At 42.0% G+C, this 26,994-nt stretch overlaps 1 protein-coding gene and 1 long non-coding RNA gene across 2 annotated transcripts in view; one reads left to right on the top strand and one right to left on the bottom strand.

The window, feature by feature from the left end:
- The window catches only part of LOC147642633 (uncharacterized), a 174,206-nt gene that overhangs the window by 92,725 nt on the left and 54,487 nt on the right, over positions 1-26,994 (bottom strand). The window lies entirely within an intron of this gene.
- Positions 1-26,994, top strand: part of LOC110176399 (uncharacterized) — a 92,320-nt gene that overhangs the window by 39,658 nt on the left and 25,668 nt on the right. Inside the window, 1 exon segment of the mRNA XM_020942734.2 lies at positions 14,051-14,138. Coding sequence (XP_020798393.2) covers positions 14,051-14,138 — 88 coding nt within the window.

Raw genomic sequence — 26,994 nt, 5'->3', positions numbered from 1 at the left:
CACTCGAGCGGTTGGACAAGATTGCCGGGCGGGCGATGGCGAACTGGCTAAAAGCCCGGCAGTTGGCTTGCCTTGCCAGCTCAGCTGAGCTATGGCCGCAGCGAAAAAAAGTTTAATTCAAAAACTTGTACAAAAATGCACATTTAATGGAAATTTACAACCTGAAGTCGCGTCAGCGACAGCAACAGGAGTTTTCCCAGTACGGAAACCCAAAACAACCGCCACAAAGTTGCCCAGGGAGCGGAGAAAGGAGCACAGAAAAGTGTTAACGGATTGTTTGTGCGCCAAATGGCTGGCAAGAATGAGGATGAGGATGAGGATGAGGATGGGTATGAGAATGGTGCTGTAGATGGGGCTGGGATGTTATCCTGCAGTTGTCTGCCTTTGGCCCTGGTCCTGCGCCACCGGAAACGGAAATTGCGTAGCGCAGCCAAGTGCGTTGCAGTGGTGCAAAAAGCAGCGAGCCATAACGTGGACACCATGACGCCGCCACCCCTTCTCCATCCCCTTTCAACCCATTTTCGTTCGCCTATCACCCCTCTTCCACCAATGTTGGCCATGTTGCACAGGTGCTGCCGGGCAACCATTAACGCGTTTTGCATTTTTAAAGCGGTTCAGCGGACAGAGGGGGAAAATGTCAAGGCTGCGGTTGCTGGGAAATGGAGAGGAAATTATATCTGCGGATGAAATGGATCAGCCTGTGCGGCTTAGATGGCTTAAAGGATCTGATTTGATCCCCCAAAAGCTTTTAAAAATAATAGCGTCATTGGAAAAGGTAAATTAAGACTGCAGGACAACGCCGTTTAGTTAATTAAACTTATAAACCCAATTTAGAATCTTTAAGGAGCCTCTTTTCTGATACGATCTAAGAATCCCTCGGTTACAAATAGAATATAAATATATAAGTCTAATATACATTATCCGAAGGAATTATAAAACCACAGTTGCTGATGACAATATATTGTATTTCAAGTACTTGAAAGAAAATTCGCATAATTAGGCGAAACTTTAATTGAATTCGTTCCGCAGCTACCTTCATTAGCATTATTCGCCATTACGATTGCATGGCCATCAGAAGATCATCCAATCAGCTCTTAACTCTCGACTCCTCAACAATGCAAAGCCATTTGCAAAACCAAATCAAAGCCAATGAAAATGCGAAAACTTTTTCATGTGCAATATCCCGCTGGCCAGATGAACGAAAAGCGAAAATCGAGCTGGGCAGGGAAAGCGGAAACTGCGGGAACAAATGAAAATGGAGCACTCCATTTGCCGGCCACTCGCTGCCACATGGCAATGTGCAATCCCAGTCCGAGTCCAAGTCCGAGTCAGAGTCCCAGTCCCAGGACCATTCTCATTCCCATTTCCAATCCCAGTTTTCCCTCGCAGTCTTTTGCACTGCACCGCAAGAGCCAAACAAATAAGAAATTAGTTGCGGCGAAAGTTGTTGCAGCTGCAGCTTCGAATGAGAGAAAAATCGCAAACAGCGCTGAGGGGGAAAAAAAAGTTTTCCGCTAATGTCTTAATGTAAAAGTTTGTTAGCTGTAAGTGGTGGTGGTGGGGGGTCGTTGGGTGTGTGGGTGTGTGGCTGTGTGGGCGTGGCATTACCTGAGTGGGTGGTGCAACTTATGGCAACTTTTTAGCGAGCACGTTTGATTGAAATTTGTGGCAAATTGCTTCCAGCTGCAGCGAGCTGTAATGGAATGATCAAACTGCTATCAGTGTGAGCGGGTTCGCAACTATTGGAAATGAGGCATAAAAGGCGCAGCACTCTTATCAATTTCGCCCCAAATGAGTGTAGCAACAAACCTCGAGTCCCATCAGCCTCGTACCCACGCCCCCTGGCACACACGTATCTGCAGTTTGTGCAATGGCAGAATGGCAACAGCAAGAGCCAAACAAATTGCCAGCCATTACCAGCCAGAAGGGTAATTTTTACTTTTCCAGCTTTTCCAGGCGCTTTATTTGCCAGCCAAATTTGTACGAATTGCTGCGCAGCAGCACCACACCACACCACACCGCACCACCATCGCCCGGCAGTTTGTGAAAACCAACAATGCTGCTGCCGAGATGCTGTCGATTTGTAATAGGTGATTTGGCAAAGGAAATTGAGACATCAATAAATGTGGCTTGCCTTAGCTCGCTTTAAGTTTGCCAAAGAAACATGGCCGGAGATTGAGAGCTCGAAGGATCAGGCCATATGCACAAAAATATTTCCACCTCCATGCGTTGCGCATACGACACGTTGCCGGTGTAAAGGGACAAGCGCAGTTGCACTGCAATGCATGTACTTGGTTTTTAAGGTATTTCCTAATTTGTCAAGAGAAATATTTATTAATCAAACTACATTTATATTATTTTTGCAATATTTTGTGCACCTTAATGTTCATCGTATAGAATTATTGGAGGTAAAACCAGCACTGGGTTCTCAAGGCAAGGTTAGAAAGCAAACTGCAATTGCCGTTGTATCACTTCTAATTGCCCAAAAAATGCTTCTGTGGTAAACTTTTCTCTGTTTTTATTCCCTTTCCTTACCCAACTTGCTCTTGAGCTGGTAAATTGAACTTTATTGCCACGATTGGCTCAATAAACGTGACCAGGACATCGCTTTGGCAGCCAAATCAAGGCAGCTTTGTTGACCATCTAAATTCGATATGACAATTTGACGAGGCAGCCGCAGGAAATGGCAGCGAAAGTCGAGGTATCAGTGCAAAGGATACCAAGGAAAAAACTAGTTTGATGCGTTCAATCTTTCCCCATATAGACACTACAAATAGAACAAAAAATCGTGCACTATATGTACTATTTTTTTGTAGAATCAAAGTCACAACTGTTGGCCATACACAGAGGATTGCGTTACCTCACGCCTGAAGTCCTTTTTTCTGTGACATATGTTGCAGGTAGATTGGATGACTTAAATTATTTAAAGCTTCATCTTTAATAACATGAAAATTAATTTTACAAATTACTATAAATTTTATATTAGATAGTTGGTATAAAAACATTGGTGAGTAACATCTAGAATATACCATATCGGACTCCTTCCCCAAAAACATGTTAAAACTACAAATAATAAGCAAACAAAGAAGGGCTAACGAACGACATCACAAAATACAAAAATGGCAGCAGTTGCAGATGAGACACCAATGTGGAGGATGAGCTTAATGTTTGTGCAAAACATTAAAATAATAATCAAAACAACGATAATTGAAAGGATGCGCAGGGCAAAAAAGAAGCAGACGGGGAAAAATGAAAAACAAATATCAGGATGTGTCAGAGAACAGGCTCGCCGCCATGGAAAATTCAGCTGCGGGCCAATCGGAAAATCATCTGGCATGTGGATAATTTCCAGCAGACTTGCTGCTGCATTAGCAAAAACCCACTGACATGAACGACAATATAATCTGGCGACAATTTGCGCCTAAAAGTTGGCTGCATTTGTTGAATTGCATACACGCCTGGTTATTCCGCCTGGCAGAACGCCGGCACATTGGCAAAATCCAAATATTGTTGTAGAAGGCAGCACCCCGACACTCTCTCACATATCATTTAAAATGCATAAATTTTGCCGCCTGCCGGGCATTACACAATTTTCGTTAACAGTTTTCGCTGCGAAAGTGTCGAGTGTTTGAGTTTGAACCGAGTTTTCCCCACCAGCTTTTCCAAAAACGCTAGCACAATGCCACACACTGAGGGAACAAAGTCTCTGGAACGAAAAGTTAAATTCTATAAATATTTAAAACAGATCAAATTATTAATTGAAGTAGAATTTGGGTAATATATGAATCTTCCTATGCTGCTACTTAAACAGCATTAACTTATGAATTGATTAAAGAAGTGTTTTTTTTATCTAAGGCATGCTTAACATTTCTTAGCAATTTCCTATTTGCACCAATTTTTCTCTCAGTGCTCACAAGACAAATACCAACAGCACAGAACCAACACTGACGGCGCGCCTTATTCATATATTATTTGCAGTCAAATTAAACCTAACAGCTGTGAATTTTACATGTGTGCGGACGAACAAATTTTAGGCAAATATGAATTTTTAACACAATTGCGGAAAGTTCTGTGTAACGCTTCTGCTTAATTAAGTATGCCTAAAAGTGGGCGTGGCCGCTTGCTGCGAGATGTCGGCAAACGATTGAAATAATCAAATGAATTCCTATTACGTCATATTAACTTGGCAAGGCGCCTGGCCCAAGACTGACTACAGGACACTCGGTTCGGACGAAAGTTTGACGGCACAAAAGTTGAGGCAATAATTTACACAAATTGGCAATTCTGCTGGCCGAATAATGTCCGTCAAGTCGGTCCATGCAGAAGTCAAAATTCGGTCAAAACTTTTCTCCGGCTGCCGGACAACTTGTTCTCACTTTATCGCATCTTTATCGGCTTCAGCTCGACAAACACGTCGCCGGGAAAATTCAAATGATAAGGCTGTGGCTCAATCTGTGGGTGGTGGATGGATGGATGGTTGTTCTGGTCCTTAAAAGTGGGTGGCACTGGGCCGTTGTGGGTGTTTTTGGGCTCTTTTTCGGCTGCAGGGCATTGCGCGTTATGACAACATAAACGATATTTACTTTTTTCTGCCTTGGCTATTGCCATTTCGCCTGCCATTTCTTTATTTCTCTCAATGCCGATGCCGATGTCGATGTCGATGCCTTTTATGCGGGGTTCTGGTTTTCCCCATCTAGCCATCTCTTTTGCCAACGATATACCGCTCTCTTTCGGCCAAAGTTTTCGACTGTTTCTGTGTGCGGCGAATTCTTTTTGTTCGTTTCGTTTGGGTTCCTTTTCTACTTTTTGCTATTTGAAGTACTTCAAAGATTTTAGCATATTTTATTTGAATACTTTATTTCGTGAAATGCGTTAGTGTGTGGAGGGAGTAAGATAGAGCGAGATAAAGAGAGGAGGGAGAAAGAGAGAGAGAGAGACGTAGTAGTGAAACGACATGACTTTTTCAGCTTTGTTGGCCCCACTTTTCCCCTAGTAAGAACCCTCCTTCCTCCTCTTCACATCCGCACTTCTAACTAGTTTCTATGTCTTTGGCGCAAAGTTTTGCCTTCAGTCGCTGTGAAATGAAATTTTTGAAAATTTTTCCGCGGGGAAATGAAAAAGTTTGTCCTGGTGGACACAATGCGGCTGCCTGGTCCCGATCTTTTCACCCCGGCGCAACCACTTGTCCTACAAGTTCTAGTTAATATTACGCATACGCCGCGTATGCCCTTTTGACTTTTCGCCTAGACCCGAGTTCCTTTCGACCATTTGCGTGTGCCAATGTATAGGGAGCGCAGCTGCTGACGAGGTCCACAGGACGCACAGGATGGAGCAGAGAACAAGGAACAAGGAACAAGGAACTGGGCAGAGGGAGCAAGCAGCATGGAGCAGGGAGCACCGAGCACGGAGCAAAGCGTGGGATAAGCAATAAAGGATAATGTCATTCAATGTTTTGTGTGTCCCGAAAAATAGCGAAAACAACAATGCCAACAACAACAACAACAAGAAGTAGCAGCAGCAGAAGTGACAACAACCAAGGCAACGACAACAGTGACAACAACCAAAGCGGAAACGCTTGCCATCATCAGCGTCGTGCTCATCTTCCTTTGCTGTCGTTCTCGTTGTCATTGGCAATAGTTTCCTCTACACAAGGAAAAATTAGTGCAGGACAACTTAAAGAAATATAAAAATGAGAAAAATACTCAACTTCTAATTTACGATCTATGAAAATAATATCAAGCATCTATTTCGAGAAAGTTAAAAAAAAACAAAACCGAAGCTTTCAGTATTTCCTTTCTCTCTTTTTTGTCAAATATTGAATAAGTAAGATGTTAGAAATGCATAAAATCTTCCCAATTAGTTGAATACAACTTATTAGGAAAAACTTTTAAATACTATAAGTTCTAAGGAAACTTTGAATCTTATATGACATTTTGATTCAATACATCCGGAAACAGATATCTTTGTTCGCATATTAAAACCAATGGGTAAGATGACCTCTTCTCTTAGTGTATCGACTTTGTTGCTGTTTTCGGCTGTCGCAGCTTCTACTTTTAGCTCGCTTCTCCGCCAGACAATAGTCAAAAATGTCTTCATGTCGAGGGCGAGGAGCATAACGGAAATTCGCATTTGAAAAATACTTTCTTCATTTAACAACAATGTAAGGCGGCAGCGGGGAAGGTCCTGGTGCGGGGTGGTAGGTGAGCACGAAGACACTGGCAGGGTGGCAAAGTGTTGGCATTACTGTAAATCGTTTTCGTTTTACGTTTCATAATGACAAAGACAGCGGCATCGAGTCCAAAGGAAGGCGAACCAAGTCGATTGACAGACAATGGGCGGAAATGAAAGAAGCAGCTCCCAAATATATACAAAAAAAAGAATGAAACAAAGAGAATTGTGCTGAGCCCGCGTCAAGTGTTTTTTAATGAGCGGTGTGGATTTAGCTCAAAGTAAGTCGGATCAATAGTTTTCCTCTTCATTAGTAATACTATCTTTAATGGTAATCCATACTTATCAAATGAAAATAATCACATTCAAAGGGGATCGTATGCTTTTTTAAAAATATGCAATCGCCTTTGTGCTCCATTGTAGGGCGAAAAGTGACTCAAGTTTCATGGGAAAACTTTTCACATAAGCGGATATACGTATAGGGAATTGATTTTTATACAAGCCATGGGCAACTTTCAGCCGTTTCGGATGTATAAAATAAAAATAAAAAACAATCAGCAAAATGCTGGCGTCCCATATGCGCGACATAGAAAACAAAAAAAAAAAAAACACTTCACCCCTGCCGACAGCTCATTTTCATCGGGATGAGAATTTCCAGGAGAGGAGCAGGAGCAGGAGAAGGACATGCGGTGACATTTCGCCAAAAGGCGTTTTGCGGGCGGGGCATATTTAAATCTAATTTTGTCACTCAACAAACAGCGACACGCTTACACATTCTCCCATGCAACTGATGCTGCTTATACACTGCAGAAAATATATAGTCATTAGGCATTAACCAAAGTCTATTTAGATAACAGGAAACATAATTTATTGAAAGGTTTGCTAAATTTCTTTGAAGAGACAGTTTCTTGTTGAGACTTTTAGTTTTTATGACATCATCTGGAAGGTAATTAGGTTTGTTATTTGAGCTTCATTTTGTCTCAGTGTAGTTGCCTTGGTGCATCTGCTTGCGACTCACTGTAATCGTGATTTCCTGTGCAGCAGACGGCCGAAAGGGAGGGTAATAGGACGGAAGGGCGGCAGGAATACTCGGAGATAGAGCTGCGTCGGTGGCTGTCATTGTTGTTGCTCCTGCTGCTCCTGCTCCTGCTGCTGTCTTTGTTGGGCGCGTTAAAAATGTCACAGCGCATTGCATACTTATTGGCGCATGTGTTAATGCACCACCGCAACCGTGCACCATGCACCACCCATTCTCGTCACTCCTCTGACAGGCTAAATGTTACGCGCTGCATGCATTTGCGGCTGGGAAAATCCAACGGTTTTTCCCTTTCCCGGTTCTTTTTTTTTCCTCTATTTCGTTGCATTGTGTTCGACGTTTGCATATTCTTGCCTCACTCGCACCAAGGGCATTTTCCGACCCTTTGTGGCAGGTGTTTGAATTAGCTTTCCGTGGGTTGGCTGGGCAAAGCTGCAGCACAATGGCTTGCAATTGCACAAAAGCTTATTAGGTTTTCTCCGGTGTGTGTGTGTGTGTGTGGGTGGGTGGGTGTGATTGCCATTTGGTTTTTCCTCGTCTGTGTGTGTGTGTATGAGAGAGTGTATAATACTTCTTTACAACAAATAATGCGCTTTGAGGTCGCGTGCTTCGTGTGTTTTAATCCATTCGCTTTTAGCACCGCTCCTCTAGCGCCGGATCCAGGACCTGCAGCACTTTTAACTGTGTGGCATTTTTACGCTTCGCTTTTAACGGCGGTAACGGCGGCTCCGAATCCATTTGACAATGTTAACAACAAAAGGAAACTCATATCCGAAAATGCAGTTTACTTTGATAAACAGAAATAGTGGTTCCGCCGCAAAACTATTACGAGTTAGAAGCATTTAAAGGTAGTCTAGTTTACGGACTTTTGCTAAAGGTTACCTAGTGTAAGCAATAGGAATAAAAGAGAAATTGAATGTCACAAAACATTATATAATTATATTAATCTATTAAAAAGATCCAAGAAATATAAGCTCAAATTATCAGCTTACAAAGAGCTCTTAGAAACTTGTTAACTTCTTGTTCTCAGTATTAAATAACTACAGCTCTAAGTTCTCATCTTCGGTTAGATAATTTTCTTTCAAATTTTCCTGAACTTCACAATTTCCGGGTACTTAAATTCCAAAGATAAGGGCTGTAAGATTCAGTAAGTTTTAATTTAAATGTTTTACCTGTGACTCGTTCGGCCTCATTTATAGAGTTGTCTGACTGAGGAGCAATGCATTAAATTCAGATAACAATGGACGGCAAGGGCTCTTTGGGCCAAAAGAGCTGCGTTGCCCTGGGCTATAATGTGGACTCGGGACACTCGAAACTGGATTGGGGGATTGCCGTACACGGTACTTTCAGCTTGAGCTGCTGTTGATTTAATTCAAGAGCCCATGCATTTCCAATGTCGAGGGCTCGCATGGAAAATGTACAGCGATTCCAGGGCTATTATCCCCTTTTTTCACCGTAATTGCATGGTTTCCTTCCTTTTTTTTTTTGGATACGATGCAAATACGAGTGGCACTGTAACATAATTTCCGTGCAAAATACATCAAAATGGACCATCCTGGAAATCTTCATTTTCATATGTATATGTATATTTGCCCAGCAGTCTAAACTATGAGTGGTTCACAAGCAGACACACACTGGAATACGCTCAGGCAGATATGTTGATGTGGTTAGTTAGCATCTGTGTTTATATTTGTGTTTGCATTTTGCATTTTCTGCCGGTAAGGGGGATGATGGCAGGACAACGGAGGGGATGGGTACACATGTCCATGTCCGTCACATTTGTCGGTGCACTTGCATTGGTGTTTACCTCCGTTCTACACCGCCTTTATCCTCTTTTTTTCACTGTCGATTTGGCCTGGCACATTTGTGTTTGTTCAGCTACTTTTGCGGTTTGCCGCTTTTCGCGTACATTTCAACCACATTTGTAGTCACTCCGGCTTTGGAAAAACGCCAAAAAAAGAGATCCCGGAAAAAAGTTTAAGTGGTCGCAAGGAGAAGGACAACGAAACCCTGACTCTGTGTTATAATTGGAGATAGATTGTTATGTTGGAATATGTTTCACAGCTTACTAGCCTTTTTGTAATAATTCTTTGTATTATTTATTGAATAATTTTGTTATATTTACATTTTTTAATCAATAATTTTTTATCAATAACTGATCTCTGTAAAAACCCTTATGGTTTCCATAGGGAGTTATATTTTAATGGCACATCGTTCGCATTTGGTTAGATAATCGAGAGCGCGTTGGATTTGCATTAGAAATGCCACCAAATTGAAATGCATTACCATAGAAATCTATAATTTTAACCAAATTAGAGCGCAATTTTATCGAAATTTAATGTTTTCGAACAATTTTCGGTGTGTGTGTGTGCGCGAGTGTTTCTGTGTTCGTACTACGGGGCGTATGCGCAATTTGATGTGCTCGCAATTCAATTAAATTCGGCAAATTAAAGCGAACTGGCAACGCTGAAGTGAAATTTAATTGCATGGGGGACCAGCTCCCACCTTCTCTCCATCTCTCTATCTCTCTCTCGCCTGTCCCCTGGGGAGGTCAGGGCAAAATGCAGCACGTATTTATTAGCTGACGTGCATTGATGAAGGTCGAACCAACGAGTGCGTGATCCACCGAAGCAGGCGGTGATTGGGTGGTGCTTCAGTGAGGGATGTGATGCAGGAGCAGGAGCGGGAGCAGCAACTCAAACTGAAGCTAGCAAGGATTCCCTTCGGCCGCTGATTGACTCACGATTATGCAATAAAACAGCAGACGACAGGCAGGACAACACTCAAATCCCCACAGAGACAATGGCCCACAGACTCGGCCTGCTTCCGTCTCTTTCATTTGTGAGGGTTTCATTGGCTTCATTTCAACAGCAGCTTTTCAAAAGCTAAAACTTTTTTATGTCCAACTCATTAAAAATGTGCGCCAATGGACTTTATGCAGGCCAGCCCAGGGATCCCTGATTCCTCTCCGACTTTGGCTCAAGCTCCCTTCTGTTACCAAACAAGCACACACAGAAATATATCCGAAATTAGACACACACGAGGAAAAATAAGAAATCAACATAATAAAATATATTAAAATTAATTAAGTTTCAATGGGAAATAAGCATATTTCAACTGCCTCTTCTTAACTTTATTTTGATAGGATTTTTAAATATATTTAAATATTCTGGCAATTATTTTTCTCCATGTAGATTTTCGGATATTTTTTAGCCTGAATTTCCCTTCTTTTCCCTGAATACTAACGGTCGACCAAGTTGAAGCCAGAAAGCCAAATGCAATTTCCAAGTTTTTAATGTGCGAAATTTCTAATTTAAGATTTACGATATTTTTATGTCGAATTACGCAGCACAGCACAAGCAATTCCCCGCCGCCTCTGCCATTGATGTTCGCTCATTTTCATCCTCTGGTGTTTGGCTGTGAATTCCTTTGGTCCCGGGAAGTTGGCCCGGCTTTTAATGGAGCCGACTCTTTAATTGTGGGAACAGTGCGTAGTGCAGGCCTCTCTATATATATACATATATTAATATACATACCGGATGGGTATATTTTTGGGCTCTTAATTATGGGCACGCCCAAAGGTCAATGGTCGCCTTTTGATGCAAATTTTATGGACTGGAACTTAATTGGCCCGGACCATTGAATAACCCAAAACAGCCACGGAAGAGCACAGGAAGAGCTGCAAAAATCTGCCCCCGGGCAAATAAAATGCTCTGTCCAAATTGTTTTGCGACTGACCAATTGACTAAAACCAACAAAAATGTTGTAACTGGTGCAGATTTAATGGGCATTTGTTTTTCCCGCGATTCGGGTTGGAGTTTCCATTCGGAGGAGGGTTTTTTGGAAACGCAGCGAGATTGCAGCTGCAGTTTTGTTAGTTAGGGCAATAAATTGTTGGCTCCATTCGGATGGTTGCGTAGAGCAGGAAAGGGTGCATGAACCAGGGGCCAGAGAGATGTGTCAGATGCAGAGATTGCATAAAATAAATTGGTCAGCGATTGATTTGGGGGATTTGCCGAACAATTTATTACCACCGAGATAAAGGCATTTGAGTGTCAACATCAAAATGGCAACATTCCATTCCAGTCGAATGCCCCATCCAGCCAAATATTTTCCCTTTTAATCCTTTTTGCGTGACCTACACTTGAATAAATATATCCTGAAACATATTCGAATAAAAAAGATACTAAAGAAACTACAAAAAATACATAAGGAAATGTATCTATGAACGATGTAACGTATCCTCAAACATATTTATTTTGTATTTTAAATGTATAGATTAGGTTCTTCTTAAAAAGTACCCTTTTTAAACTTGTATTATTTTCGCTGAGTGAATCTTTAAGGTCACATTTTACATCACATTAGGCAGACACCCAATTCCTCTGCAATTTAAACCGCTTAAGTGAAAAGAGAAGCGTTAACACGTGCTCCATGGCCAGACTGGGACCGAGGCGGTCCTCAATCCCCAGCGGTGCCCGAAAAAAGAGAAAAACCGCAAAAACCGTATCTCAATTGCAATCACTCAAAACAACGGAAATGACGCTTAGCACAACTTCCTGTCGCTCCAACGGACAGACAAATGAAAGTATCCACAGCTCCGGGACGACGCGCAGGCACACCTCCTCCTCCTCCTCGGCATTCCCTGCTCTTCGCTCCAGAGTTGTAATTCATGTCGCTGGGGGAGTTTTCTTTTTTGGCATATTTGTCAACTCTGTTTCCACTGCACACATGATGAGGTGAGGACGGGGGAGGGCAGTGCACTATGTGGAATTTGACCCGTTTTCGTGGCCAAAATTAAAATTTTTGAAATTATTAACATTTTTCACTGCAGGTTTCTTATAAAATTATAGTTATGACTATAGGAAGCTATTTTAGAAAAGTGGGCGTGTCAACGCCCCCCTCCGCCCACAGAAATCGAAAAAAAATCAAATATTTAAAGCAATTTTCAAGTTAGAGACCCCAATTTTGGAACACAGGATGAATTTCTTATTTTAAATGTGTCCTGTAAATTTGGTTCAGATCGGATAATAAATGTAGAAGTTATTTAAGAATATCATTATTTTTGGTTTTATTACTCTACATATTAATTGTTAACTTCATCATTGTCATCAATTTCATTATTATTATAAAAAAATATGTATTGTCGTCTTCCCTAACGTCGATATCAGTTTTAACGGTTAAGAAAACCTTATATTCTGCGGAGTTTGATTGTTCCACAATATATTTCCGGAGAAATTGAACCTCCCTTGCTTACGCCACACTACTAGCAATTCTGCATTTCTGACCAAGATGTTGCTTCCTAATAATTCAAATTACGCAAAAGACCGCAAAAAACGCACAATGAGCCTATATATTTTGAATTCAGAATTGACAAACCTACAACATGTATATGGACACTCGCTGATACAATTTGAACCTTTTTTTAAAACCCTTTGGAAAGTTCAACTTTATTTCCAAAAGTGACAAATGGACACCACTTGCTAAATGTACAAATTTTTTGAAAAATACGAACGCAACACGCAACATATTAGTATCAACACATAGTAATAACCTGAAGAATTAATATTCAGTTTGAATTAGGTAATTTAATGATTTTTTGTCAGAGATATGCCAATTTGAAACTGCACCGCAAAGTCAACTTATAAGACAGCCCGTGGTGTTCGCTTGCAACAGCTGACTTTAACAGCTGTTATTTTAACATTGAACTGTTAAGTTAACATTTTGGGTATGTAACATAGCAGTTTGATCAATTCATAACATGGTATCATTGAAAATACGCAAATTTGGATACTTGCGAAAAATGAGTTTTGGCCACGAAAACGGGTCAAATTCCACATAGTGCAGTGGCAGTGGAAATTTAGGGCCAGCCACGCCCCCCAGCCCATGCACACATCTCTGACTGGCACATTCAAGTGCAATTTCTGTGTAATGCGAAACTATGTCATTTTGGCAGGCACGCGAGTGGAAAAGCAGCCCCCAAGTCACACAGGATACAGTCAAGCTGCCATAAATCAAACTATCGTTGTAATTAGGCATTAAAAAATATAAAATAAATACCTCCAAAATGTGATTGTAAAGAAAAAATCAACTATAATTCTTTTAAAATTAAAGATAACTTAATGTTTTCATATTTACCCTTTTTATATATTATCTGTACAGTCTTTATCTTTATAATTTCATTACAACTGAATACATCATTAATATTTGTAATATTATTCCCATGATATAGTATTATTTAAGCCTTAATAGATAACTGACTGTATTTGGCCGCAGCCTCTGCATGCAAACATGACACGTTGCCGCACTTGTGATGGCACTCGTGTCCACCTGGCAGCTGGCTCCTGGCTCCCGGCTCCCAGCTCCTGGCAGCTGGCAACGGGCGATTGCAGCTGCAACCGGATCCGGAACCAGAAGTTCTGCCGCTGAGCTGGAGCTGGAGTGCCGAAAATAGCCGGCAACAAACCGGTAAGCAAAGTGGCAACAAGAGTGACAGGCTCAGGGTCTGAGCGGAGGGAAGTGAGGATGAGTTTCAAGTGGGGGGAATCCCAGGCAGCCAAGCTGACAGGCGGCATTTGATAATGTCAAGCCCCAAATCAGCAACAGACACCGACCAACTGTGGGGTGGGTGGGTTTTGGAAGACGAGGTGTCCGGGTTGGACAATTGCACGTTGCGATTTCAGCCAGTTGCCACTTGGTCGAGCACACATGGGCATCTCAAGTATCTGTCTGGGACCATCGTCGAGTGTGGCGATGGCAATGGCGATGGCAAAACTAAGTAACTATGGTTTAACTCTTGCTCGTCTAGTAATTGGCGCTAAATTTGTCTACCGCTTCTTGTCTTTACAGAACAGTTTCACATTTTTGTGGGCGATCTGAGTGCTGAAATTGAGACGCAACAGTTGAAAGATGCATTCACACCATTTGGAGAAATATCGTAAGTATAGTACAAAATGTATATACAATATCATGGTTGAAAATGACAAGTATCTACTCACAATATATTTGGAAAACTATATGTATAAGAATTTAAAAATCTATAATTTTTTTAAGAAAAAGTTAAAAAAAAAAAATTACTCTTTGGGTTTCTTATAATACAACCTATACCAAAACTATTTTTGTGGGGTTTCTTGTGTACCCCAGAACCTAGCTTGCTTTACGTCCTTCAAATCCCCATTTCGGCCAGCACATTAACTCCAATCAAAGAACATTTTGCCGCACTTGTGCCGTCCGAGAAAATTGTTAAATAAACAAGCAAACAGCAAATGAAGGCTCCCCCTCTTCTCTAACCCCCAGCGGCCTATCTGCGCTTAATTTATGAATAATTAGCGAGCCGAGGGTGCATGTCGAAGGAAACCGCGAAATGTTGTGCCACAGCAACAGAAATCTCTCTCCTTTTTCTGGCTTTGCTTTTGTTTCTCCTGCTTGGTTTTTCTTTTTTCAAAAGCACGAGTGAATGGACCATAGAAACGGTGAGGGAAACGGTGGCTTCCAGGCAACGGGCAATAAATTAATAATTTAATTTTCGACTTTTTTGTTTGAGCAGCCAGAGGGGGAGGGGCCCACAACAAACTGCAATGGGGACCAGTTGAAAGCCACAAGCAGCTGTCGACGCCGGGCAAACAAATGCCGGGCGAGTGGCCCAAAAAAATATTAGAGCAGAACAAGTGAAAGCAAATAAAACTGATTTATATACATACATACATATATACACCCCTGTTCAGGTGGGGCTATATATAAGAAATATATACATATTTATGCTGCGCCTGCTCATCAGGTCAGTAACCAAAAAAAGGAAGAAAAAAAAACGTCCTGGGAGCGTGTTTCGCAGGCTTTTCATTTGCCACTTCCTTAATTAATGAGCATCAGCCTTCATCTCCATCTTCCAGGTGGCTCCCCGCTATTTGCTCTCTTTTCTTTTGAGAAACGTTGAACTCATTTTGCCAGAAACTATTTATTCGAGTGCACACAGAGAAAAAAAAAACCAAATACCTGGACATGATTAGAAAAATAATTTTAAATATATTTGGATTATGTAGTTTAAATAATAAAATTTTAAAAACATATTAGAGCATGTTAAATTAATCACTTCAAGCCAAAAGAATTGATTTCCTTAAGCCTACTCACAGCATGTATTATATAAAGAACATTATTAATTAAGGCGTGAAATATTTGATCTTAAATATCCAAACAAATGTATATATTCTACACAATCTTGTGCTGAATTTTTCAAAGTTTTAAAGTTATCTTAATAGCATTTAGTTATGTTGTGTTATTTTTTGTTTCTGTGTGTAAAACCAAATGTACATTTAGATGGTTTTTGGTCTTTTGAAGTGCTCGACGGATTTTTTGGTCGCGGCTTCGCCTGCGGCCCTACATCTGCAAATACTGTTATTCCGCATGTTTATTTTATGGCGAGCGCAAATCTAGGAAATAATTACATTTTTCATCTACACCTGAAGTGTTTCTTTTCTGCCTTTAGGGCTCCCGAGAAACCTAGAGCTGGCGCAGCATCAAAGACATCCTCGCTGGCAGCTCCTTTTTTGCCAGGAGATCCTTCGTCGCTGGCTCTTAATTTATTGCTCTTTATGCCTTGAGTGCCCGCGTGGGAAATAATCGCAAATATGTTGTCGTCCCCGGCTTTACCTACTTTTCATCATCAGGTTAACAGCCCTCATGGGTGGATTTTTCATTTAGGAAGCTAAATTTATACAACAATTTCCGCCCCCGAACCAAGACCGCCCACTTGGTTTTAATTAACTGACTCAACTTTGCCATTGCGGCGAACAGCAGAAAGTTTGCCAAGTGTAATATGTGTGGAAAATTCCCTATAACTCAAAGTTTTTGTGGTTTTCCCTTTTAAGGGATCGGCAGGGAGGCAGCCATTCAGACGGACCGACAGACAGAACTCATTATGAAAGTCGATGGATGGAAATTATTGAAAGGCCGGCAACGAATGGGCAACAAAAGAAATTTAATCCTGCAATTAATTGCACGCCTTTGGCATCCATCTGCCCACGGAAATCACTAACACAATCACAATCAACAACCATAATCATACTCATAATCCCTTCAAAATAATTAAGTCCCTTTGAGTTTCCAAATCAATCAACACCTTGTGCTTAATCAAAAACACCAAGCACATTTGTCCACTTTCCCAGTAGCCGGGATACCCTCCGGACTCTAAACGATATATACATTTATATATGTATACTTATATACAGCTTCCTTATCGCGGCAGTTTAATGGACTGGCACACACCAAAAATCCGATTAGATGATATCATGAGACCTCTGCGACTGGCATTCTAAGAAAGGCCATAAAACACAACGCCCCGTGGCTAGTGTGCTTATTTTAATGCAGCTAATTAATTATTCGGCTGGTCAAAAGGATCAACATAAAATCCACTCCATACACACAGAGAAATCGATGATAATTGGTAAATAATTGGAAGGTTCTGGTTGTGGTAGATTGAGGATAGGAGAGTCCATGTCTTATAAATTAAACAAATAGAAATCAACTCGGTATTTTTCCCTGTGCTTTTCTTACTGCCCAATTAGGGCATTTCGCAGAAACCAATCGACTGCAGCAATAGAAGCAGCAGAGTTAAGATAATGACGGGCACTTCAAATGGTTCAAGGAATATAGGATATAGTACTGAAATTCAATTATCCGCCTGCGGTGGGCGGTACGAATTGGGTTCGATTGTCGATGCAGTCGCCGCATCGGAAAACCAAAACCATAACCATAACCAGATAGCATTGCTTCTGATTAATTACATGCAATATGTTCTGGCCCCCAACTCTGGGAACTCGTTTCACGAGGCGTTTTCATAAATAAAACCAGAGGCAACCGAGGTGGAGGTGGTGCTGGAGGAGGGCCAGAGACAAACAAAGGCGGCCGGCACAATGGTCAAATTGATTAGCGAAAGGGACATGGACACGTCCTGCCCATTGGCCATTGCTTCGTGCCCAGTGCCCAGTGCCGAGTGCCCTCTGCCCATTGCCGGGATTGTAGTTTGCCTGATTAGTTTGCCCGATATTGTGGCTGCCTCTCATAATTCAATTACATTTTTGTACTGCATGGCTAACGAGCCCTCGGCCTGTAATTGGCAGTCCTTCGTGCTGCTGCCACAGCGGCATTTCATTGTTGGCCACAAAAGGCTCTTGGCCTTTGTGCCCAAGTTTGACCGGTTCAAATTTCAAATTTCCAAAGAAAGTGTACACAGCAAGAAAACAGATCAATGAAGTCTATTAAATAACTATAATAAGGTTTCGATTTATTCCCTTTACAAATTCTCAAGAACTTTGTTTAATAATAAGATATTTTTTTGTAATTGTTAACCTTCTAAAGGTTAATTTTTCTCTGTGCACACACACAGAAAAACTTGTGCCTGTCTCACGTGTAAGGGTCCTGAAGAGGTAACTTGGGAAAAAAAAGAAAGCAAATCAACAAGATAATAGTTGATAGTTGCAACTGGGAACGGGAATGGAAATAAACTCGCTCGCTATCTCGTTTGCTTTTTTTCGGTTACTTTTAATGACACTTGGAAAAGTTTTGATTTTGGTTTGCTGTCTACCATCTCCAGACTCCGGCACCTTGGCCCCGCCGACATCATTACGTTGATTTTTCTACAGTTCTTTTTTTGGGAGGGTATATAATTTTGTCGCCGGTCTTAGCGACAGCCCTCGATTGGGGCGATGCTGAAAATGAGCAAAACTTTCAACTTAATCTATTCAGAAAGTTGGCTCAGCCGAAGGAAACTCAGGCTCGGCCCGGCCCCTTTTCATAAACTTCAAAATGCGCTTGTGCACGTCGTCGACTTGCGTTGCGTTCGCTCCCTTCTGCAGTTTTGCAGTTTCTTTGAAGTGCCAGAGGAGGGAGTGAGGGTAAGCGGAAACGGAAACCAATGATCGGCGACAAGTGGGCGGCGGAAATGGCGGAAAAAGTTGAGCGGCCGCGCCATCTAACTCCGGATTTTAAGTAGGCGGCGGCTTTTGTTGCGAGGCGGCGAGTGACAAATCAAAATCGCATTCAAATGCGACGCGGCATGCAGCGGAAGTTAATGCGAAAAACTTTTGCCCCAAAACGCGCACAATCAGTCAAGCATCTCCTTGGCACTCAGGCACCCCCACCCGGACCCTTTTCATCCGATTTTCAACCGATTTTCTCCCGAATTTCTCCACGAATCCTCCCGCCGCCCGATTTTCCGCATTTGCCAATCCTTTGCTCTGTTTGTGCGTAGTGTGAAAAATGAGTCTTGGCAGTTTGTGTTGCAGCCGCAAAAGCCTGACACTTTTTCATGCCCGCCTGCGACGATTTATATTTGTGGCAAGTGTCAAAAGTTATCCGGAGTTTCCTTCGACTTTAAAGCGAAATCCACTCAATGCAAATTAAAGCAAATTGAAACCGGTCCAAGTACACTCTGCTGTGTAAACTTTTTAATATAATTTTAATGGGCGCGGTCCAACTTTTGCACACAATCATTAAATGGCAAAACAATTTTCGTTTTCAATTTGTCCAGATTTTGTATCAATACGGAGCACAGGTTTAATGCTTAGATAATAGACAGAGCAAGGCGACGGAGGCGTCTCTGGAGCATAAATTTATTTCATTTACCCACCGGCTGTGGCAACTTTTCACATAAAAAGCGCATTAATTCATTAAACTTGACAAAGGCGAAACACGAGTGCCAAGCACGGGCGGCTGCCTTTTTGGACAGTGTCAGTGCCAAATGCTCAACGAGTCTGAATGAGTGAATGAGTGAATGAATGAATGAAAGGTTGGCTTGCTAGCTGGCTGAGTGAATGACTGGCTGACTGACAATGTCCTGCGTTTTTGGGGCCAACTAACGGAGCCAAAACAGTTTGCAAAACGGCGCCCCGCAGTGGCTAAATGTGTATAAATAAAAGTGCTTCAGGCGAGAGAAGAGCGGCGCCTTTTTAAAATTAAATCAACGGAAATAAAAAGGGACAACAGGGGATAAGGGAAGCAGCGAACTTTTTCTTTTTTTTATCGCGCCAACAAAGCCGCGCCAGAAATTATGCTGCAATGAAGACGACAACGAGTCCTGGTCTGGCTGGGTACTGGGTGATGGGTCCTTGGTCCTTGGTCCTGAGACGAGGGGCGACAATTTTTGGCTGGCGCTTAAAATGGCACTTTGGCTGCCTGTCATTTGCAGGCAGCGCGGCACAAATTGAATTTAACTGCAGTTTCTGGGCCTCTCGCTTTCGCCCATGTTGAGTCGCTGCCAAAAAAACGAGAAAAATAGAAAATCCCAAAACGCCACAACGTCGACCCTCCGGGGCCCGCACATATGTTGGAAGTTTATCACTTGGCCAAATAAAAATTTGCTACTCGCTACTTGCTGCTCTCGGCCGGCCTTGCTCTAAACTTTTTGGCTACAAACTTATTGGCAATAAATTGACTGCCATTAAAGTAAGCGAATAAAAAATGGCTGCCAACGCATAAATCCCCCAAATAATTTGACAAAATGAGTCACACAGATTGAGTGGCCCATTTTATGGCCCCCAGGCCGAGGACTGGAACGATGCCGCGGCCCTCCTTCTCAAGTCACAGGTGCAATTTCGACACGGAAATGTAATTTTAAAACACTCAACGACCTCTGGGCCATGCCTGCCGCAAGTTTCAGTCAGAAAAAATTAGCGAGCAAAGGCACAATATAATATAATCATGGACCAATAAAGACAGCCTCTGCACAGAGAAAAAAAATGTTTTAAAATTGAAATAAGACATTGAAATAATAGACAGTATTATACTAATATTTGATTAAATTACTATTAAAAAAGATTAAACAAGCTTAGGCGTTCTTTTTAATCACAATAAAGTAAAACTGATAACAAATTTCCTTAAAACCCCTTTGCATTTCCCCAAGTGTGAAGACGCCTGTACAGGTGCCTGTCTCCCGAGTGACACTCTGCGGCAGGATGGGCAAAGGAGCTGCAAACAAGAGAAATCTAATCAAAGCTAATCCAACAAAAGCGAATGGCGGGCAATGTCAAGCTCCTTTTGTTTGCCCAAAGTGGCGTAAGCGCGGAAATTTGCTTGGCCAGACTCAAGGGCCCCAGCAATGGTAGACATTTACTTAAAATACAAGCTATAAAATGAGCTGCTGCTGCTGCTGCTGCCGGATGCGCGATGCGGCGGATACGGATGGCCATGCAGATCTGCCGCAGACTCCGCCTCCGAGGAGTGCCTAGTGTCGAGTGCCCTGTAATTGCCGGACAAAGGTAAACGCCCGAGGGGCCCCAGCTCAAAGTACTACTACATAAAAGATAAAGACGAATAGGAGGGGGTGGATGCGGGAATTAAATGAATTTGATTTACGTTTTTAAAGCCAAATAAACGCCTTTCAATTAAGTCGAAAGCAGGAGCAGCAGCTGGCCATCATCTTCATCCCTGGGCTTTTCATCCTCCTCCTGGTTTGCTACTCCTCCGCCTCCTCGTTGTCGTTGCCGTTGCCGCAGTCGTCTCTTATTGACTTTGGCAGTGGCTGTGTGCCGCTGACAGTGCCCGTCGTTCGTTGGCATTGGTCGTCTCTGGCAAAATACTCGAAAAACCACCGCAAACACCTGACGAGCATTCATTCGATGCCACCTGCCCCAAAGCTAGCCATCTTCCCCCCACTCACCCTGGCTTTCGGTTCCTTTTCGACCGCCCACAACCGCCGTTTGCACAGAGCGCTCATACGCCCTGTTGCCTCGTTTCGTTTTTGTCGCTACCTTTTTTAACTCACTGAAAATAATTTACTTTAGAATATAATCTTAAGATTTTTTGTAATAGTAATTACAATACAATTATTTACAAGCTGACTTGGTCATTAATAACATCATGATGAGTAGTTTCTTGTATTAGTTATTTATTATGCAAATATATGACTTAAGCACTTCGAAACCCATTATAAAATGTTATATGATTTCTCTGGGATATTTTAATAACAAAAATAGGCTATCTTATTTATCAAATTTCATTGCCTATAATTTTTCTCTTAGTGCATGCTTTCAGCTTGTTGTCATTTCGGTAGCACAGCGCCGTGTTCACTGATTTCGCTTGCAAATTAATGAGAAATTAGAGACAATGCCAGAGTCAGGAGCCGCAGAGCCGCAGAGAGGAGCCAATGGAGGGGCCATTGCCATTTCCATTGCTCTGTCTCTGCTTTCGTCGTCGTAAAAAGAACATTTGTGCTAATTTAGAAAAAGGCAAATTTGGACAGGACTTCATTACGGGCACGTAACGGCATTGGCATTGCTTGGCCCTTAGTCCTGGCCCTTGTTTGATTGATTGAATTTGTCTGGGCTCCAAAGAGGGGTTGTTTTTTCCAGGGGAACGGACGGGCATCTAGTTAAATGGCAGTGACGAAGCCCCCCAGCCATACATATTTAATATTTAGATTATTTTCTTGTAGATTGATATCCATTTAATGTGTTTTTCGGGGCCAGAAACAATTTGCATAATGTCTTTTTGATTTGCATTTAGTTTCGGGGTCTATCAATTTGTTTGCAACTCAATGGAGCTGGGTTATTTATCCCTACCCAATGCATTTAAAATTAATCTTTCTCAGTTAGAACAACCCTTAAAGCCACTCCGCAGTTTGCCTGCAATTAAAATTAATTAAAACACATGAATGGGCGGGAAATGGGCTCTTCTGAAAAGTCTCCACCCAGTTGTAGCCACAGTTACAGTTCTCTGTAATTTGAGATTAATTTGCATATTAGACCGCTGACATTTCCAGCTACCGTGAAGGATAGTGACATGTGTGCGTAGTGACGAGTCGATTAATTGCGTTAGATTATCCGCCGAGCACGCACATATTCGCATCAACATGTGACCATAAGCAGGAGGGAGGACCCTTAATTTGTGCCTCGAGCTAATTTCATTTCTTTGTTGTTATTGCAAAACGCACGAAGGACATTACGATTCTGGGGTGCCATCAAACGAAATTATAATTGAGACCCGACCGCAGTGAAATCCTTGAGCGCAGGCGCTTTAATGAATTTAACAAAGGGACTGAGAGAAAAATTGTCTATCCAAAAAGGATTATTAGCTGGATAGCCTTGAAAAATCCATATATGGAATAAAGTAGAATTACTATGATGCCTCAAGGTTTAATGATCAAAATCCTGTATTTCCCATCAAAAGGTCATGGCATAGTATTCTCTCCTAAACACACTCTTCTATATCTTTAATATTTCCAACTACTCTTCAATGTATTCTTTAATTTCATATTTTTTAGAATTTATATACAACTTTCTCTCGGTGTAAAAATGACTCCTTCTGGAGGGAGAGTGAGAGAACGGAGTGAGATATGTTTGTATAGCTAAATAGCTATGCATGCCTAATGTCTGTATTTAACTGGGCATGAACCATGAGCAAAGTCTGGGCCTGGGCACGCTCGTAATTATAGAAACAACCTACTCGTGCCCACATTTATCCCACCCGTAAACCCCACTCTTCGTCACCCACTCACACCAGTTAATAATCAACTTACGCATCTGCAATGAAACACACATAAATACACTCACTCACATACAGATATGGCAGGATAATGCGTGCGAGTGGAACTGGTGCGAGTGGAACTCCCATTCCTGCCCCCTGATAATGTCAATTTGTCTGTGCCACATGGCCACGCGCTTTTTATGATTAAAATAGGTAATAAAATTGTGCATGTGTGGCCCTTTCGGCACTGTCGTCCTGTATATGTGTGCGGGGGCGCGCTTAAATTAATTAAACCAAATAGAAAAACTGAAGCGCAAAGCCACAACAAATTAAATAAAAACGTTGACAATTTATATGAAGTACCCAGTGTCAAGGGAAATGGAAGAAGGTGCAATCCTACAGGTACTAGGATATGACAAATTAAAAATGGTAATTTTGTTTACATTTAATATACTAGCTGGCTTCCGAGAAAAACTTCTTTGAGAAAAGGCTACGAAAGCTGGCACTCATTAAGCTCATCAAATTTTATAAACCAAATGAGTTTCGGGGAGAAATTTAGGCCAACGAAAGCCAAAAGGATTCACTGGAATATTACATTTAATTGCAAATGGAAATCTGATTAAATTTTATTCATAAAGAAGTGGGAATAAATGTCATTCATGGTGATTAAAAGAGTATTTAATTATTACATATATTTATAAATGAATAAACTCGTACCGCAAATATAAATCTGTAAGATTCTGTACTCTTTATCTCCGGTTAGTAAAGTGTTAAAAATCCTGAAAAAGTAACCAAGAAGTCGCAAAGAATTTAAATGTCTTCCTTCTTCACCAAAGTGTCGCCAGATGCTGCCAGTCCTGGGCTGATGAATTTGTTGATTTATCACAGACATCTCACACACACACATATACACCTAAACGCAGCCCAAGGAATCTCAGACATGGCATATGAATATAAGTATACTTATACATATACTACACAGGATCCCCTGGTCGGGTGCAACTTGTGAAGTCTCTGCCAAATGGCGTGAATTTATTTTCAAGATGTAAGCAGATGTAGACGGCCAGAGGAGTTCATTGGCATCGTGTAACAGCTGCTGCTTCTAGTGCCGCTGCTACAGTGTAACAGGATAATGTGGGAGGTCCTCGGACTTTGGATAAGCCGGATGCCGGCCAAGATGCTAAGCTTTGCGACCAACTGATTGCTTCGTCCTTTGAGCCAGCTGTGAAAGCCGAAGCAGGCGAGCAGATGAAGTCATCAGATTAGTTAGTTTCAGCTTCGTTCTCTCCCCCCTTTCGAGACACAGCTCCTTCCCCTGGAACTTCAAGCAGCAGTGATATTAATTCGCCACCACACCTCAACTGAACTGAGCTCCGGACTGAGTAATTATGTGCGCCAATGCTCAAGCTTGAAGGGGGGAAATCATGTTGGGTATTTCCGTTGCAATTGCGAAATTTTAAACTTGTTAACAGCAAATTGAAGTCATTTCCTGTTGCAACAACAATATGTTGCGGCCGTTTTGCTGCACAAAATAAATGAGAAAACCACAATGCAACAGCAACCAACAAAACACGAAAATAAAAGAAACGAAAATGCCAAAAAGGTACAAAAGCGGAAATAAACGTTGCAGGCAGGCAGTCAGGCAGGCAGCCAAGGACTCCGGTCGGTCCCAGGACCTAGGACCAAGGACCAGTCCCCGGACAGGATAACCTGTTGACCACGTGCATACTGCAATCCAAACAACCCACGCAGCACACACAAACCAACTCTCAAGTTTTGCCGAAAAATGCCAAGAAAATTGCATTTTCGCCGAAGCAGGAGCAGCAGCAGGAGCAGGAACAGGAGTAACATGAAAAAGGTAGCAACCACGACTGGCGACAGTGCAATATAAGTAAAAGGCAGCTGGGAAATAAACTCCAGTATTTTGTGTTTGTCGGGAATAGGCAGAGGCACTTCTACACTCAACAGAATACATAGTTTAGTTTAGTAAATTATAATAAAAATAGCCTGAAAATGTTTATAAGAATTTAATCAGAAGTAGTCCGAGTTTTCTGCTATTTTAAATTAAATCTTTTATATTTATTTATATATTTATTAGGTTTCATTTAACTTCTCTTCAACTGCTATCTACTGCTCTCTGTTAGAAATGTTTACATACTTTATGTTTGCTAGATTCTTATTTATTAACGAGTCTCAACTATTATTTTAAAGGATAAATTTTTAGTGTATCGAAAGAAGGTGACGGTAAGTAAAAGGATTCAGAGGAAGGGGCTGGCCAAGCGAAATGCTCGCATCGCGTGCTGCGAATGCAATTTTGGAGCTGCTGCACGACCACGCCTTCCTCCCGCCTGCGTTAACAATTTTCCCAGGATCCGGGGGTGCTCACTCGCCGGAGAGGGGTAGGGGTAGCGACAAATGCAATCTACAAACAATGAAATGAATTGTCAAGTGCAAACATGCCACTGACGTGCAATTGCAACGCATATGCAACAAGCCTCCATTGGCCGCAGCCCCCAGCCCGAATTCCACAAAAATCCACCCACACATCAGCAGCTCGCATTGCGAATTTATTTTGCATTTCGCATGCGGCTGGCAGTTAAAAAACATGCCAGAAATGCGAGCTGCTTAGGCGCTTCCGCTGGGGCGACTTAACAAGAGCCCATCAGCCGTCAAAGCGAGCGATAAAATTTTTTTGGCCAGAGGAAAGGAAAAGGAGCCCCCAGAAATGCTGCCACTTTTATGACACTGCAATTTGGTGAAAGCTGTTTTGGCCCCGTCTGTTGTGTGTTGTGACACGATTAAAGGACTCGGACTTGGACTTGGACTTGGAGTTGGAGGCGGAGACGGAAGCTCTAGAGCGCTGTTCTTTTGCCGCTGCTCCTTAAAGATTTATGGTCCTCGCCATGCACTTGCAACTCCGCCGGATATCCGGCATGACACGACAAGCAGCCCAAAATGCATTGGCCGTAAACGGATACTTGGCAGTGGACGATTGCTTGGGACCACAGTCATGGAATTACGTTCACAAGGCCGTCGCCTTGGGCTTATGTGACTACAGTTCATGCACTGACCAAATGAACAAAACTATTTAATATTATAATCAAGAAATAAAATGCGAATTGGTTGATAAATATTTAAAAGAAATTAAACGAATGACAGGATTTCCCACAGTGCACATCCTTGTTGCATTCAACAAAATCTCACTGGCCGCTTAATCTTGACTCCATTCAGGACAGGACACCCACTCAGGATGTTTTCAGCAGCCATTCGGCTGACTTTGAGCTGGATTTTTGGTGACCAATACAACAGGAAGAAATATCAAACAAAAAGTAGAGGAAAAAAATATATGAAGCGAAGAATTCCTCTGCCCACAATTGTTGCTCCGAGTTGAGACTTGGCTTTTGTTGATTTGAACTTTTGTTCATTTTTTTGTATTTTTTTTTTCTATTCTTTGACAAGGGGCAGCCGATGTGGGCATGGTCATGTTATCTTGTTGACATGCCGGACGTTGACATATCCATTTTTTACAAGCCTAGACAAGCTCACTGGCTGCCCCTCCGGCAGGCCTGGTCCTTCCTTTTTCTATTTTCTGTTTCTATTTGCCAGGACTTATGCTGGCTCTCACCCTGTATAAGTGTGTGTGTGTGTTAGTATTATAGGAATAACAATGGCATTGGCCAAAGGCAACGCAAATAACAACAACGACTACAATCGGAGGCTTCCATGAAGGTAATTTATTATTTTTTCTTGTGACTTGATTTTTCTGTTTTGCGGGTCAATTTCTGTCCTTTTCCCGAAAATAGAAATAAATCAATTTTAAATCACGTCATTATTAAATGCCTATAAATGGAGGCATCTGTTGTGGGCGGCCAAGTGTGTGTGTGTGAGTGTGTGTGTGTGTGTGCGGCACTCACACAACAATTAACACTTGGCCATTACTTCCATTTGCGGCATGTTAATTTGTTGCCACATCAATTGCTGCTGCCAATATGCGAGGCACATGCACAAACATACGAGGGGCGCACAGTCTGTACACTGAGAGAAATTGTTGAACATTAATTCAAGCTTACAAAAATATTGTTAAGTGCAAGTTCTGGATGAAATTCTTTGAGCATACAAATTTGGGAGAAGTTCTTATTTCCGGTTCAAGTCTTGACTAACCGGATGTGTAGTTTTTCTTAGTGCATCTACACTCACACATGGACATCCCGTACAGGACTCGGGATGCTTGTGTAACAATCTCACCGACAGCTGGCGCTGTTGCGGTTCGCAGCTACAACTATCACAACAGCAGCAGCAGCAGCAACAACAACAACAACAACATGGCGGCTGCTGCT

This window comes from Drosophila serrata, unplaced genomic scaffold, assembly GCF_035046125.1.
Source record: "Drosophila serrata isolate PLE 108 unplaced genomic scaffold, ASM3504612v1 contig_382, whole genome shotgun sequence".
NCBI classification, from domain to species: Eukaryota; Metazoa; Arthropoda; class Insecta; order Diptera; family Drosophilidae; genus Drosophila; species Drosophila serrata.
This window is presented reverse-complemented; position numbering and strand designations above follow the sequence as displayed.